The following is a 15,380-nucleotide window of genomic DNA, read 5'->3' on the forward strand; positions in this document are numbered from 1 at the left end:
AAACAGAGCACGCATTTAAAAATGTTAAATATTAGTTTTTTGTTTTTTTTTATATTACATAATCTGGTAGCTTTGTGACCATACGATAATAATCGGTAAATGTTTCGTTTAGGTCCACCTCCACAATTTTCTTTAAAATGACGACATTTATAGGTTTTCGACTATGCTGAATACGAAAATCGCATTGAAATATTGCAGAGATAAGTAGTTATCAAGATAGAAAAAAATGCATTATGCACGGTAATTTTGGCGGCCATCTTGGTTTTTTTCCTTCGTGTAAAATTCTGAATGCTAGGGCGCGCGCGCATGCGCGTAAAAAAATGGCCGCCAAAATTACCGTGCATAATGCATTTTTTTCTATCTTGATAACTACTTATCTCTGCAACATTTCAATGCGATTTTCGTATTCAGCATAGTCGAAAACCTTTAAATGTCGTCATTTTTAAGAAAATTGTGGCGGTGGACCTAAACGAAACATTTACCTAATAATCTGCTAAAAAAACATGTAAAAAAGATGAATATAAAAAATTACAGGGGGGTACCGGTACCGCTTCCATATATGCGTCAAAAAAAAAAAAGATAAATCAACATTTCTTCTATTACGAACAAATAAAATTTTAAACGTTAATGTGATATTGTGAAATATGATTTTACTCACAGTTTATCGTCTTTAAATTTCTTTAACAAACGAGTTTGTAATGTTGTTGAACACGTTGATGAGGGGGGGGCTGACGTCATATAACTTAGCAGCAATTTGATTGGATGATTTATAAATAGATAGCGAAACTGGTTTTTCCACAAACTATTTTTAACTTACTATTATCGTGGTGCAGAAACAATGTCATTTTCTCACATATTTTACTTTTATATATGATTTCTGATTCAATTTATTGATGTATATATGTGTGTCAGTTCTAAGGATGCCACGGATTAAACACAGCACAACGACTGACATGCTTTAACATGTGTGCGCCTTTATTCTCTAATGTAAATAGGAGTCGTCCCAAGGGGCTTAATTCCAAACGGTGAAAACCCTGGTTAGTTCCTCATGCAACATCCACCCTTTTCTCAAAAAAAAGGAAAAAAAAAGAAAAAGAAGTCTGATAAGAACTAAAATAAAACAGACATATAAAAAAAAGTGACCTAGACATTCATTCGGCTGACTATCCTCCTGCCCTTTTCACTTTATTTTGTGAAATCCTTAAATCTCACAAAACATTTTACTATTCTTCCCGATCGTAGTTTTGTTCTTTCTGAGCTTGGTGTTATTGAGGATTGTGACGGGTTTAGTTTTTCTCTTATTTCACCTTCATATTGAGGTCGATCTGTGTTATGTGTCTCTTCTGTATCCTGACCTTTATTCCTGGCCGCCTCACTCTGCACTTCATATGGTTGGAAGATGAATGGCGTAAATGGGGGTGCTTCTGCAGTTTTTTTTCAAGTCTACCCTATTCCGTCGATGTAATTCCCCATTCACTTTTACATGGTATGACCGCTCATCCAGTCTTCACAATACGATTGCCTTCTTCCACTCTCTCTGACCATTTATGTGACGTTTCATCCGTACTACATCTCCAGGGTGTAACAGTTGAAGAGGTTTTACTTTGTGGTTCTTGTTTCCTGCTGTCTCGTTTAACAAACTTTTTAGATTTTTGGGTACTTCTGGCTTGAGTAACTCCTCATTAGCTGGGAGAAGTGTTTTGTTCTTCTTGACATCAGCTTCTGAGCTGGTGATAAGAGACCTTTAGCTGGTGTATTCCTGTGATCCAACATTACATTATCTTCCATCACTTTCCAGAAAAGGTTCTTGCCATCTTTACCGCAGATTCCACTTTACCATTCACCTTGCTATTATATGTACTGACAGGTGTATGTGTAAAACACCACTTTTTTGCAAACATAGAAAATTCCTGACTACTAAATTGAGGCCCATATAATCAGTTACCATCTGATCTGGTATTCCATGTAGGGCAAAATGGTGCTCAAGTTTGGTCATTACTGTCTTTGCTTCTGCATTTTGAAGATGATCAATTTTTCAGAATGTTTTGCAGTCGTTTTGAGTATTTTCCTAATTCTTTTTTCATGATCGCTTCTAATGGCCTATGATCGGTTAGTACTGTTATCTGTCGACCAAAAGTATATTGATGAAACCTCTCACTAGCATAGACTACTGCTAGCAGTTCTTTTTCAATTTGTGTATATCGGGTTTCTGTGTTGGTCAGCGCACAGATGATAGAGGCTAGGGGTTGACCTTCTTGCAGTCGTGCTGTCCCCATACCTTTCTCACTTGCATCACATTAAATGACCAAATATTTGTAGGGGTCATAGTATCTCAATACTGGTGCCTGATTCACTAACTTTTTAATTTTCCCAAAAGCCGCTTCATGAATTTCGGATACGTCCATAGCACATCTGCCTTCACTAAATTTCAAATTGGGGCCATCACGTCAGACGTGTGTGGCAGAAATTTTGCCAGGTAATTCACGGATCCAACCAATCGTTGCACTCTTTTAACATCTGTCGGGCATAGCATCTCTTTTATGGCTTTTACCTTCCCAGGATCAGGAAGTAAACCATCACTGATATCATGTGATCTAGGAAAGATATAGACGTTTGTCGTAGCTTCAATTTTCCAACATTTAATCGCATCCCATGATCACAACATCTCTGCAACAGTTTCCTGAGTTTTATGTCATAATCAACTGTTGCTTCCTTTATTGTTTTATCCTTCCCAATCACCAGAAGATCATCTGCTTTGTTAATAATCCCCTCTAAATCAGATACATTGTTAAAGAGGGCATTTTGAAATATCTCTGGAGCTGGAGCAATCCCAAATAGTAAAACTTTCCACCGAAACCGACCACGGTGTAGTAAATGTTATCAAGCGACTGCTGGCTTCATCCTATTATACATGTCAAAATCCATCTCATAAATCCAGGTTGGAAAATACCTTGATCTCAGTTCTGGCAGTAAATCATCCAGTGCCGTGGATGTATGCTCTTAATTGTGGGTCTGCAAGGAACATCTTATCCGGATGTTACAAAATGGTAGCATAATAAGCCTGTAGTCACATCAGCATGTTTTGCAGACATTTTGAACATTTTCCCAATACTTTTTGCATAATCGATTCTAATGGCCTATGGTCAGTCAGTACTGTTATCTGTCAACCAGAAGTATACCTTGCTCTCAGCCAGTTCTGCAGTAAATCATCCAGTGTAAGTAGCTGAAAATATTCCCTTTTCAGAACTTTATTTAGTGGTCTTGGGTCTATGCAAATCCTTAGATTTCCATTTTTCTTCACGACCAGTGCTAATGCACTTACCTACGGAGTTGTTCCCCTAATTGGTTCAATAACTTTCTTTTTAACCAGTTCTTCTAATTCGACTTTTAATTTGTCTAAAACTGCCACTGATACTCTTCGTGCTGCTGCTACATTTTGTGTTACTCCTGGATCCACCTCTAATTATACCTATACTCTATATCTGTGCCTAAACCTAAACGTAGATTCCATGAACAAAGCTTTTTTCTTAGAACTGCACACCTGTGGAATTGTCTTCCGTTTTCCTGCTTTCCGGCTGACTAGAATATGGTTGTCTTCAAGTCTAACGTAAACAAGTTCTTGATGAGCCGTTCCATATAAGTTAACAAATTTACCGAATTTCCATTACTAACGATTACTATATTGTCCAATTGACTACTGTACACTCTTTAACCCTTATCCTCAAGTGGCCTGTTGGCCTTGATAATGTGGTGATGCCTATGTAAAAAAAGGGGCAAATAACACATTTACATCGGCCAATAAAGAAACATACCTGGTCAATCTTTGGTCTTGATTTGACGGATCCTCGGAAAAGCTCCAAATGAGTCATACAACTCAAAGTCTTTGTGGTATTTACATCAACTTTATTCATGATGTTTGCCCTATTGGAAAACTTCAACGCTAGTCGTAAATTATTGCCATTTTTTATCCCCTCTACCTTTAGCCATCACGATTTGAAGACCGTCTCTTTTTTCCTCTGTCTACCATCTCAGTCTGCTCTCTTTGACTCACAACTCTTGACTAAAAATGGTATGTGTCTTTCACGCTCTCCTGAAGTTCACGTCATCTTAAGTGACCTCTACATCATGAAACGTCAGACTTTAGAGGTCAAACCTATTTCCAAATTATTGTTTGTGTTCTAAACTTCTTTTCAATTATAACATCTTAACATAAATAATTTTATCTGTAAATATATATTTCGCTTTGATAACATTCTATCTCACATGCTGTTTTTAAGAATATTATAACAATTATAATAATTGTTGACCAGCACATCTTTCGACATTACTCTGCCAATATCTAACAAGGGGATAAAAAGTTTTCACTCTTAATAAATCCGTTCACATTGGCGTATCGTACAATGTTTTATGCGCAATAAATTCTGATTAAATTGTAACACATGATGCTAACGCAAAAAGTAAATGCGACCCGTGTACGTGAAAGACGGAATTTTTTTAAGCGTGAAAATCGACAATTTAAATTTAAAATTTTGAACACCAGTAAATTCATCATAAATTTTGTTTTACTGAATGAAAATTCAAAATCTTTTTCCCCAATATAGCTGAAAAGGTGATCTATAAACTGTAATAATTGTTTGAAATTTGGTCAAAAAATAAGTGAACGGTGAAGCTTTAAAGCAGGTCTAATTGACTAAAACTGCCACTCAACCATATATTCAAACATGGTAGTGTTTGAATGATATAAGTCTTATAGTATACTAGACTACCCGTGACCCGTTGGGTCAGTATGTTATATTAGCTATGGAATTAATGTATGAGCATGGCACTTGTGACGTAAAGAAAATTGTTTTTTTGTGACATAACAGAAACATTTCTATGAAAGTATATTAAAATGAAAAAAGAATATAGATAGATTTCCATGAGTCGTTCTGTTCATAATTGTTTATTTTTGAAAAAAAAAAAAAAAGCAGCCATTGATTTATAAGTGGTTTTGTCATACTTATAGGTAAATGTGCACTGAACAGATACCATAATACTTAAAGTTAAATTCAAATTTTGATATATCTTCTAATTTAAACACGAAAAAAAAAACAATTGGGACACTGAAAACGTACATAGTAAAACAATATGTTTTATTGTCGCATTGATTATTTATTTGGAATGCAAATTAATAAAAACATATTTTCAGGGTTATTTATTTATGTTAATAGTGTAAAAGAAAACGTATGAATGAAGGTGTATTAAAAAATGGAGAACGAAGGCGGTGGGTAAATCGCCGTTGTAAAATGCTTTTATGGTTGTCAACGGGTTAAAGTAGATTTATTTGTAAGAAAATTGCGTTAAAATAACTAAACGTAATATGGAAATGATCGATGTAAAAAAAAATGCAGAAAGTATCAACAATTGTTTATTTGGATAATTTAAAACGCAAAGACTATTTGATCAAGATGGGCATCAAGAAAATTCCTCACCCTCCCTGTAGTCTAGATCTTGCTCCCTGTGACTTTTCCTTATTCCCTAAGCTCAAGGAAAACGTTACAGAATGTTGCTATGATACAATTGAGGAGATGAAAGAGGCTGTGACGAAAATATACTGACACACTCACAAACGAGAACATCGATGGAGACTTCCAGAAGTTGTTGGGATGGTGCATGTGCATTGTAGCCAGAGGACATTAAGGGGATTAGAATTTCATGTGTATACTATCAATAAAAGTGCCCATATGAAAAATTCTGGAAATTTATTGAAGGCACCTCGTATTTCTGTTATTAGGGAAATTATTCAAATGAAAGTTTAAAAACATGAAAACAATAAAATAGAGAACCATTTTTGAAACTTTCAGAAAATTCAAATTTAAATAAAGAAAAAAAACACTCATTGTAAGGTAAGTTTAATGAATACATATTTATTTTTTGAATAACATTACTCATGGCAAACATTTTAAAAAATATTTTATAATTTTCAAATCAAGAATCAAGAAAAGACGTTGCAAGCCTGTCTTTGTTTTATCGTTATTTCCATGGACAAGTGCTTGTCCGTGCTCCAATCTCTGGTCCCCTCTCGTCAATCTTTCACGAAAAACATCCATCTAGCTGAAACCAATGTCAGTAATTTTTCCCACTCCTTATCTGTGCCTAAATCAAAACGTAGATTCCATGAACAAACTTTCTTTCATAGAAGTGCACGCCTGTTGAAGTCTCTTCCATTTGCCTGTTTCTCATCTGACTACAACTTGGATGTCTTCAAGTCCAACATAAACAAATTCCTAATGAATCACCCCCTTAAGTAAGACACTTTACCAAATCTCCAATACTAACAATTACTAAGATACTATCCCATTGATTACTGTACACACAATAACCTTTATCCCCGAATGGCTTTCAGGCCTTGACAAGTGGTGACCTCCATGTAAAAAAAAAAATTTATTTTTAAATAAACAAATCAATGATAAAAAAATAAATGTTTCTGAAATGACGTTGGCTGTTGCGATTTTATTCACACATTGTTTCGGCATTTTACATAAACTGCCGTAAAATTTCGGCGATAGCACTGTTTTTATTCCGCATAAGTACTAAGCCATTTTAATTTAGCTTTTTTTGTTTAACTTCAAAGACTTCTCTTTCTTTCTAAAACGTTTAACTATAAAATATAAGTAAATAATTTCGTTTAAAGAAAACGTTTCATTTTCTATTTATATTTCATCCAATCAAATTGCTTGTAACTCACTGATGTCACACGTTTTTTACTTACATCTTCAATATAGACAATTTTCTTTTTTAAATATTAATACAGAAAAACAAGATAGAAAGAATTGTGTTTTTTTTTCTTTTATTAGTTTAATAATCATTGAAAAATACAAGTCAATAAAAAAACAACTGAAAAATATTTAAGAAATTGAAATATTATTTTAGGACCATAAATATATTAAAACATTAAAACACCATGAAGTTTCAAGTTCATTTTCAATAAAATATTTTTAAAACTTCAATTATCCATTTTCCATCTTTTAATACACATTTTATTTTGGAAAACAAACAATTTCGGAAATTTTTCTGATTGTTTTTCTAATGTGTACAGAAGTTTGTGTGAAACAAAAGAAAAAATTCCATCGTAATTACAATAAAATTGTCCAAATTCTGTCAAACTAAAATCAAAAAAATTATTTTCTTTTTTAAACGAATCAATTTTTTCACCTTCTGAATTGAAACAAAATATTTCAGAATGATCATTGCTTGAACCCCAAAATTTCCCACTGAAAAAATCAATACGGATTCGTGGACAACATTGTGACTTAGCTATTCCTTCATTTGTTATAGTTTTAATTTCTACGCCTTCTTTTGTAAAATGATGAATTCCGAAATCAAAATCACAAGTAAAAATTGTTTCGTTTTTTACACACACGGAATAAAATTCCGTTGTTGTTGAAACAATTTTTTGTATTTGTAAAAATGGATGATTTTTAATTCTTTTCAAAAAAATAAGTTTATTTTCTCTACTTCCACAAACAACAAATTCTTCACATGAAATTGAACACATGTCAAGAGGTTTGAAGTTTTGATTTTCTTTATCAGACAAAAGAAATTCACTCACAAATTGTCCGATTTCACTCATTTCAATTATTGATTTATTTTCACAATCACACAAAAAAATGTGATCATCTTTTTCATTGATTAAAATAGTTCTGATTTCTCGCGATTTTGATCCAGGTAGAATCAATTGATTGTCTTTTACAAGTTTTTTTACAGGAATTGTTTTCCGAACACAAGATACTGATGGGATTTGTCTGCTGACCAATGGTTCCATCGCTTGATGCCACCAGTCAGGCAATGTGAAACACAATTCACATGTTTTATTCGGTCGCATCGTTTTAAGATGCCGTGATGGAAGTCTTGATGTCAACAGTTTTAATCCACACAAGACCTCTAAGTCTTGGTGATCATCACGGAGCAAATGCTGTAAATTCAGCAACCAGATTTCAACTTCTTTGAGAATTCTTGTATTTTTCTTAAAAATATTCTGCCATCTTTTTTTTTCTTCAGCTGTTTCTTGTCTTATCTTTTGGCACAGATCCAAAGCATCCAACTTTGCATTTTCTACAATTTGTTCATATTTTATCCAAACATCCTGGCATTTAGATTCGCATTCAAGATTTAATTCATCAGTATATTTGAAAACATTTTCGTTTGATGACTGCAAGAATTCCTTTAATTCATTCATTTCTTTCTCCAGGTTCGGGACTTGAGTTTTCATTTTGAAAGTCTCCTCCTTCATTAATAATGGAGGCACGTTCATACAGTTGCTGTTGCTGAGGTCAGTCGAGTGAGACTCGTAACATGTGTTGCAAAAACACATGTTACATTTGTTACAATACAATTCTACAGCTTTTCTGTGCAACAAACATTCTTTGCCCATCATCATTTCAATAGCATCAACTCTTTTCATTTCATCCAAATTTTTTGAAATATGTTCTGGTATAAGCTTGTCATGGAATTGCATGCAGTTGGTACAAAAAAGTTTCTCACACTGGATGCACCAATATTTCACTATCGATGAGTTGTTTTCATCTAGGCACATGTCGCATTTCAACAGTGATAATCGTTGACGTTTTAAGTCATTGGCCAAAATAGGTGAAAGGGTAAAACTTTTATTATTTTGAAATTCGTCACCACATTGCGGACATTTTCCTTCTGTCTGTCCATCTTCTAATGTGTTGTGGAAACATGATTTACACAAACTATGAAGACATGGTAAAGTCTTGGAAGTTTTATTTAATTGGGATTTACATATGTCACACTGGAAAAGACATTGGTATCGATCAGACGTCATCGATGTAAAATTAAGATGCAAATCAAACTGAAAAATAAAAAAGCAATTGATACAATATATATTATTTTTAAGATTAAGGGAGGAAAGAGGAAAAAAGAGAGGGGGAAAACAGCAGAAATAGAGACTGGAGGATTGAGGAAAAAGAGATTGGTGAAAAGATGAAAAGAGAAATTGGAAGAAAAAGGAAAAAATGATTGGAGGAAAAAGGAAAAACTTCACAATCCAGCTTAAGCTCCCAATGTTCCGCTACTAACATGATCTTCTCACTAAGCCAACTTGAGAAGTGCAGAGAACAAAATAGGTCATTGTCCCATGCCTTTATTTACCTTACTAGTTAATTTGACTTAGTCAGTAAAGATGGGTTCTTCAAGATGCTGCCTCTCATTGGCTGCCTTCCCAAACTCCTGAGCTTTATAGAGCCATTTTACAACGGTATAACAAACACCATACAATTTGACGGAGACACCTCTGCTAAATTTAGTGTAAAACATAGTTTTACACAGGATGTGTGCTTGCCCCTATGCTATTTGGCATTTTCCTTGCCCTTCCTGAGACATGCATTCTATTCACCCAAAGACAGCATTTACTTTCACTCCAGATCAAATCGTTGCCTCTTCAGCATCAACCACCTTTAATCCAGGACCAAAATCAAACAAGTTATCAAAGATCTACTATTCGATGATTACGTGACAGTAGCATATTGTATTATAGATGGACTTCAAAAACTCCTTACAAAGAATTCGGCTTCATCATCAGCCAGAAACAAACAAAGATCATGATCCAAGGAACCTAATCATCTCCCACCATCACTATAAATTGGAAGCGCTTAGACATAGTCCATTAATTTTAATATCTCGGATCTACAGCCTCACATAAGCTATCTCTCGATGTAGAACTCAATTGAATTGGAAAGGCATCCACTTTTTGGGGAAAATAAACATCTCATCATCTCTACAAACAGTACATGGCCAGTGTCATCAGCACCCTTATCTGTAGCAGTAAAGCATGGGCAACCTACAGACAGAATGAAAACTGAAGACCTTTCACATGCATAGACTTCAGAGAATTCTTAGGACTTTACAAATAATGATGTGATCGAAAGGGCTGATATTCTCTTCATGATCACCCTCCTTCTTCAAAGATGCCTACACTGGATAGGCCATGTGCACTGCAGGGACAATGGATGAATTCCAAAAGGCAAAATCTATGGTGAATACACTACTTGCAAAAGGAAAATTTGTCGTCCTCATCTTCACTATGGCAACATGTGCAAACATGACATGGAAGCATAAAGCTAAAGTCTGCAATATCTGCAGACAAACAGTAACCAAAGGCTTAATCAGTGGGGAACGGACCATTACAGGACACGCCGAGACAAAAAGACTATTCAAGAAGGCTAGTCAACAGGCAAAAGCTCTATAACAAAAACAAGGGGAAAATGAATGAACACATATCCAAGGAAATGGTGGAAATCCTAGAGGAAGACCTCCAGTCTATATATGGGGTCAAAAATGGGTGATAACATTTAATGCTGCTAAGACTAAGCTTGTTTCCTTTAATAATTACAAGAAACCTTCTCAACCACTAATAGCTTTGGCTAAAGATACATTATCTGAAAGTACTTCGTTCAAATTTCTCAGCTTTATGTTCACAGGGAACAGGAGTTGGAACAGATATATAGAGATCATTGCCAAGGCTGCTATAAAGAAGGCATTTCTCTACTGTGCTAGAAAGTTACTCAACCTGAAAGTATCCTGTACCCCTACAAGGCTACCATTCATCCATGTATGGAGTATTGCTGTTACATTTCCGCTGGTGCATCTGGTACTAGTCTCACTCCTGGACAGGGTTTAAAAGTAACCAAACTGAGAGGTCCTGAACTGTCGTCTAAGCTTCAACTTCTGCCCCGTTGACAAAATGTAGCCTGTTTTACAAGTATTTTAATGTTGGATGCTCTGACAAACTACAAGCCCTTGTACCCCCTCAACTTAAGTACCCCTGAGAAACTCGACAAGCAGCAAATTCCCACCCCTACACAGTAGAGATCCCTACATGTAAGAAAGCCTTCTACTCTAATAGTTTTTTTCCCCAGAACTCTTGGACTTCCTTCCAGGTTCCTGCTCCCCAGACTGTATTGACATGCAGAAGTTCAAGAGTAATGTGAACAGACATCTTGCTGCTCAACTTCCTACATAGTAGCCCTCTACATCAAAGTAGCACTGTGCCTTGTTTGGGGTGAAAATGTAAGAAAAAAAGAAAAACAAAATTCAACAGACCACCAACATGACGCACTGACCTTCACCTGCGACATTTGCGACCTCTACAGGTGCAATCCAATAATCTTCTAGACTGACGGATGACAATAACATTAAATCTGAGACTGTCACATTATTAGAGGCATATTTTAATAATACTAATAAAACAGATTAGGGGCAAAAGGTTAGAAACTTTGTGTTGTTAGTGCTCTGGAGGTCTCCTTGTATACATTGGTGACCTTTTAAACTAACGCATTTTAGGTGAAAATATTATCTATTTATGTGTCATATTAGTATATTAAAACTATGTGCGGGTCACATTATTTGAGGACAGTTTATGAATACTAATAAAGCAGATGGGATGGGTAGAAACTTTATAAAATTGTTGCCTTAAAGAAAACAATACTTTTATTGAAAAAAATCAATTTTGGTAACTTGATTTATTTAATCTAACCATCTTCAGCCTCAATCAACACTTCAATATAGGTATGGAACTGGGAGGATGCCTTTTCCACAAGCACCAGCGGGAGCTCGCTGAATACTTGGCAGATGTCGGAGATCACACTGGCTTTGGTGTTGTGGCAGGTCATATTGCTGGTGTTCTCAACATATTACCAAATAATGCAGTCCAACGCATTCAGGTCGGGGAAAGAGGGAGTAGTGAGAGAAGGGTACAAAGTCGTAGCATTCTTGAAGCTAGCCTGGGTCTCTCCAGATTTGTGAGCCAGCACAGAATCCTGCTGGCACTTCTATGGGATCAGCATGCTTTTCAGCACATCCAGATACACTTTGGTGTTGACTTTCAAGTTGACTTCAAAGATGTGAGGTGGCATAATGTACCTATTTACTATGCCTCCCCACGGGACAGAGTTAGACACCAGGGTCGTTTTTTAACGTGGAGAAAAGGTACAAAAACTCCACCGAAAGAGAACAAGAAATAGAAGTGCAGCATCTGAAGAACAGTGTAGCCCTCACTTGAAACCACACTAAAGACCATAAATGTGGCCGGAAACTTCAGAGCTGTGCCCTAAAGCATTGAACTGTCCGGATTTGAATTTGGAGAGTGCTGGCAATGGTTCTGTTGTCATAACTTGGATTGGTAGAAAGCATAATCTCCAATCTCGCTCGTTGAACATTGTCTTGCTTCTAGACATGATAGAAGCTCAAATCCCTCTTTGGATTTGTACATCACTGGCCAACAAAAAAAAAAAAAGGGTGGAATCATATAACCTTTTTAAGTGCAACAATTTTATTGTTCGATCCTGTATTAATAATCTGGAGGCATCTTTTTGTGGGTGAAAACATACCTGCACACGTGTCATGTAAAAATTAATATGAATTCCAAAAATTTATGAAAAATAAATACATAGAAAAATGCTTTAATAGAGTGCTTATGCAGATTTTATAATTATTAAAACTAATGTATTTCAGGTGAAAATATACTTATTTGTTATGTCGAAATTAATATTAATTCCAAAAAATACAGAAATGAACCAGAAAAGAAATAATTACAAGAAAACCACAGAGTGCTTTTGTTGATTAGCTATCTTTGAAATTAACACATTTCAGTGTAAAACATTATCAAGTACTTTTCATGTTGAAATTAACATAAATTCAAAAAATTATGGAAAATGAATCAATAGAAAAATAATTACAAAAAAATATAGTGTTTGATAAAAGATCTTTTGATATATAATATATCCTGGGTTACACCGGCATGTTTGAAAATTGTGAGCTACAATGCAGGTTGGTTAGTGTAGAAAGAGTCCATGGGGCTATGGTTGAAGTATGCCAAACGCAGTAGCTGGGGTCAGCGGTGACAACCAGGGCGTCATTCAGTTTGTGTAAAAGAAAACGATGCATGAAAAAGGAAGCGAAACAAGCTACGCATGCGTGGTCCCCCTCTGGTGCTGCATGCAAGATGACGCCACAAAAAAATAGTGAAGAAATGATGAATGTGAGAAGTGTGAAGGGCCAACGTTGCTTTCATATTTTTGCCAAGTTTTAGAAAAATCTCATGGAAGTGTGAAGCACCAACGTTGAATTAGTGTTAAGGCAAGTGTATATGTTCAGGGATGTGAAGCAGAATTTTTCCAGAGTCATCGATACTGAATTTATATGAAAAATAATTGCCTTCACATTTTCACCAAGTTTCAGACAAATCTAATGGATAGGGCAAAAGTTATGGGGTAAAAAGTGTCATTTTTTTTGCAATTTTGGGCCATTTGTGACCCCTTTTGAGCACCTGGAAATGCCAAATCCCGGTGAAAGTGGACAAACAGTACAGTTTCACGCCTTAAGAAATGTATATTTGAATTCAGCACCATGGAAAACCACTATATAGACATAAATATCAAGTTTTTGAGTAATATGAAAAAAGAGCTCCAAAAGGGCATATTTTTTTTTTAGCCCTAAAAGTCCCAGAGGTATGCAAACCAGAATTTTGTCAGGTTCACCAATACTGAATTTATATTAAAAACAATGGTCTCCACATTTTGGCCAAGTTTCAAAAAAATCTAATGGATGGGGCAAAAGGTGTCATTTTGGGGCATTTTTTACCTCTTTTGAGCTCCTGGATACACCTAATCCCAGTGTAAATGGATAGCGGTGCAGTTTCAGGCTTTTATACATGTATATTTGAGTTGACCACTGTGAAAAAAACATTATATATAGTCAGGCATATCAAGTTTTTGCTGAGAAATATGAAAAGAGCCACAAAAAGAGGCGTTTCTAGAACTAAAAGTCTCCAGGGATGCAAACCAGAATTTTGCTAGTCACCATTACTAGATTTATATTAAGAACAATGGGCTCCACATTTTGACCTAGTTTCAGAAAAATCTAATGAATGGATCAAAAGTTACAGAGCAAAATGTGCCATTTTCGGACATTGTTTATCTCTTTTGAGGCCCAGGGGGATGCAACAGGAATTTTCACAAAAAATTTCTATTTAATGAAATACAAAATGTGGCAAAATTTCAAGAAGAACTAATGGACAGTTATCTGGCAATTGTCTCGATTAACGGACGCACACACGCACAGATGCTACTGAAAACATAAGTCCTTCTCTGATATATCAAGGGGCCAAAAAATATTTTTTGGCTTGCTTGCAGGTGCAGTCTAGCTTCTGATTTTGAATGATATGGACGAGCAGTTTGCCTTCCAATTGCGAACATGACATATGCGTCAAGCAATTCAGAATGCTCGAAAGAAAATGTAAGAAAGTTTAAGTCGACATTGCGATGGCTTTTCCCCCCACCCCACCCCATTCATTCGTTAGATGTATAAAGAATTAATGTCAAAAGATCGGCATTATGTTTTCATCAGATGTTCTTTTCAGCATCTGCTAGTGGTTGAAATAATTGATTCAGAGAAGATCAAGAAAACAAAAAAAAAAATGGTATGGTGACTTTATCGCAATGTATATGCACACACTAGAGGTGACACAACCACGTCCATACTGAATTAGTTCTAAGCCCACGTATATTTGTGAATGCAAGCCTCAAGGGAGGCGGCAAGGTGGATTTGTTTGACCCCAAGCCTGATTTAAGCTTATTTTTTTTATTGTACTATCGTCATATTTTTTAAAGAGTTTCAGTTTAGGTAAGGGGGAGCTGAACAAGAGGTTATGCGGAGCATCAGACATGCATCACAAGTAGACCATCAGCTAACCTTTTTATTTCATATATATTTTTAAGATGGAGAGGGTGGAAAATAATATATGGAATACGAACCGTGCTGAAATAATAACATTTAGAAAGCCATTCTTAATATGGGGAGGGAAAGGCATTTTTAAAACTATTCTGTACTTTTACCTAACAATTTATCAAATAAGAAACTGAAATACAGACAGTGCTAAAATAATAGCGTTATTATTTAGAAAGCCATTCCTAATATGGGTAGGGTAGGGTATGTTTTTTTACAATTCTTTACTTTCTCCTAAGAATTTAAAATAATTGTTTCAGTCATGAACTAAGTTGTTTTCACCAAGCATTATCTCCTCCTTACAAACAAATGGGGGTGGGGGAGATGAGGTCGTTGAAATGCTGCACCAGACAAATACTACACTTCGATCTTAGCAAAAAGGCCAAGTAAGCGTAATATAGTTTCCTACCAGGTATTATCTCCTCCTTAAAAAAATAAAACAAAGGAAAGATACAAAATAATCAACACAGAATATATTTTGAGGGGTGGGGGGTGGAGTTAATCCGGGAAATGGCTGAAGCACTTTACGATCTTAAAAATACTTTATTTTATATATATTTTAAATGAAGGAGGGAGTGGGGATACAGAGTCAGGTC

The 15,380-nt window shown here is 35.4% G+C and overlaps 1 protein-coding gene across 3 annotated transcripts in view; it reads right to left on the reverse strand.

The window, feature by feature from the left end:
• LOC145296149 (uncharacterized) overlaps positions 1 to 15,380 on the reverse strand; it is a 34,287-nt gene that overhangs the window by 12,506 nt on the left and 6,401 nt on the right. Inside the window, exon 1 of one of the 3 annotated variants that reach the window (XM_080142348.1) lies at positions 659 to 985. The exons of 1 other annotated variant lie outside the window; for it this stretch is intronic. Coding sequence is in view for 1 of the 2 variants with exons in the window: in XM_080142346.1 (XP_079998472.1) it covers positions 6,986 to 8,827 (1,842 nt within the window). In the remaining variant the exon portion in view is untranslated. Of the gene's footprint in view, positions 1 to 658; positions 986 to 6,812; positions 8,855 to 15,380 lie in introns of those variants that run through there. One more of the 3 variants, XM_080142346.1, reaches the window with a different exon arrangement.

This window comes from Euprymna scolopes, chromosome 16, assembly GCF_053919585.1.
Source record: "Euprymna scolopes isolate OS-2025 chromosome 16, ASM5391958v1, whole genome shotgun sequence".
Classification (NCBI taxonomy): Eukaryota; Metazoa; Mollusca; class Cephalopoda; order Sepiida; family Sepiolidae; genus Euprymna; species Euprymna scolopes.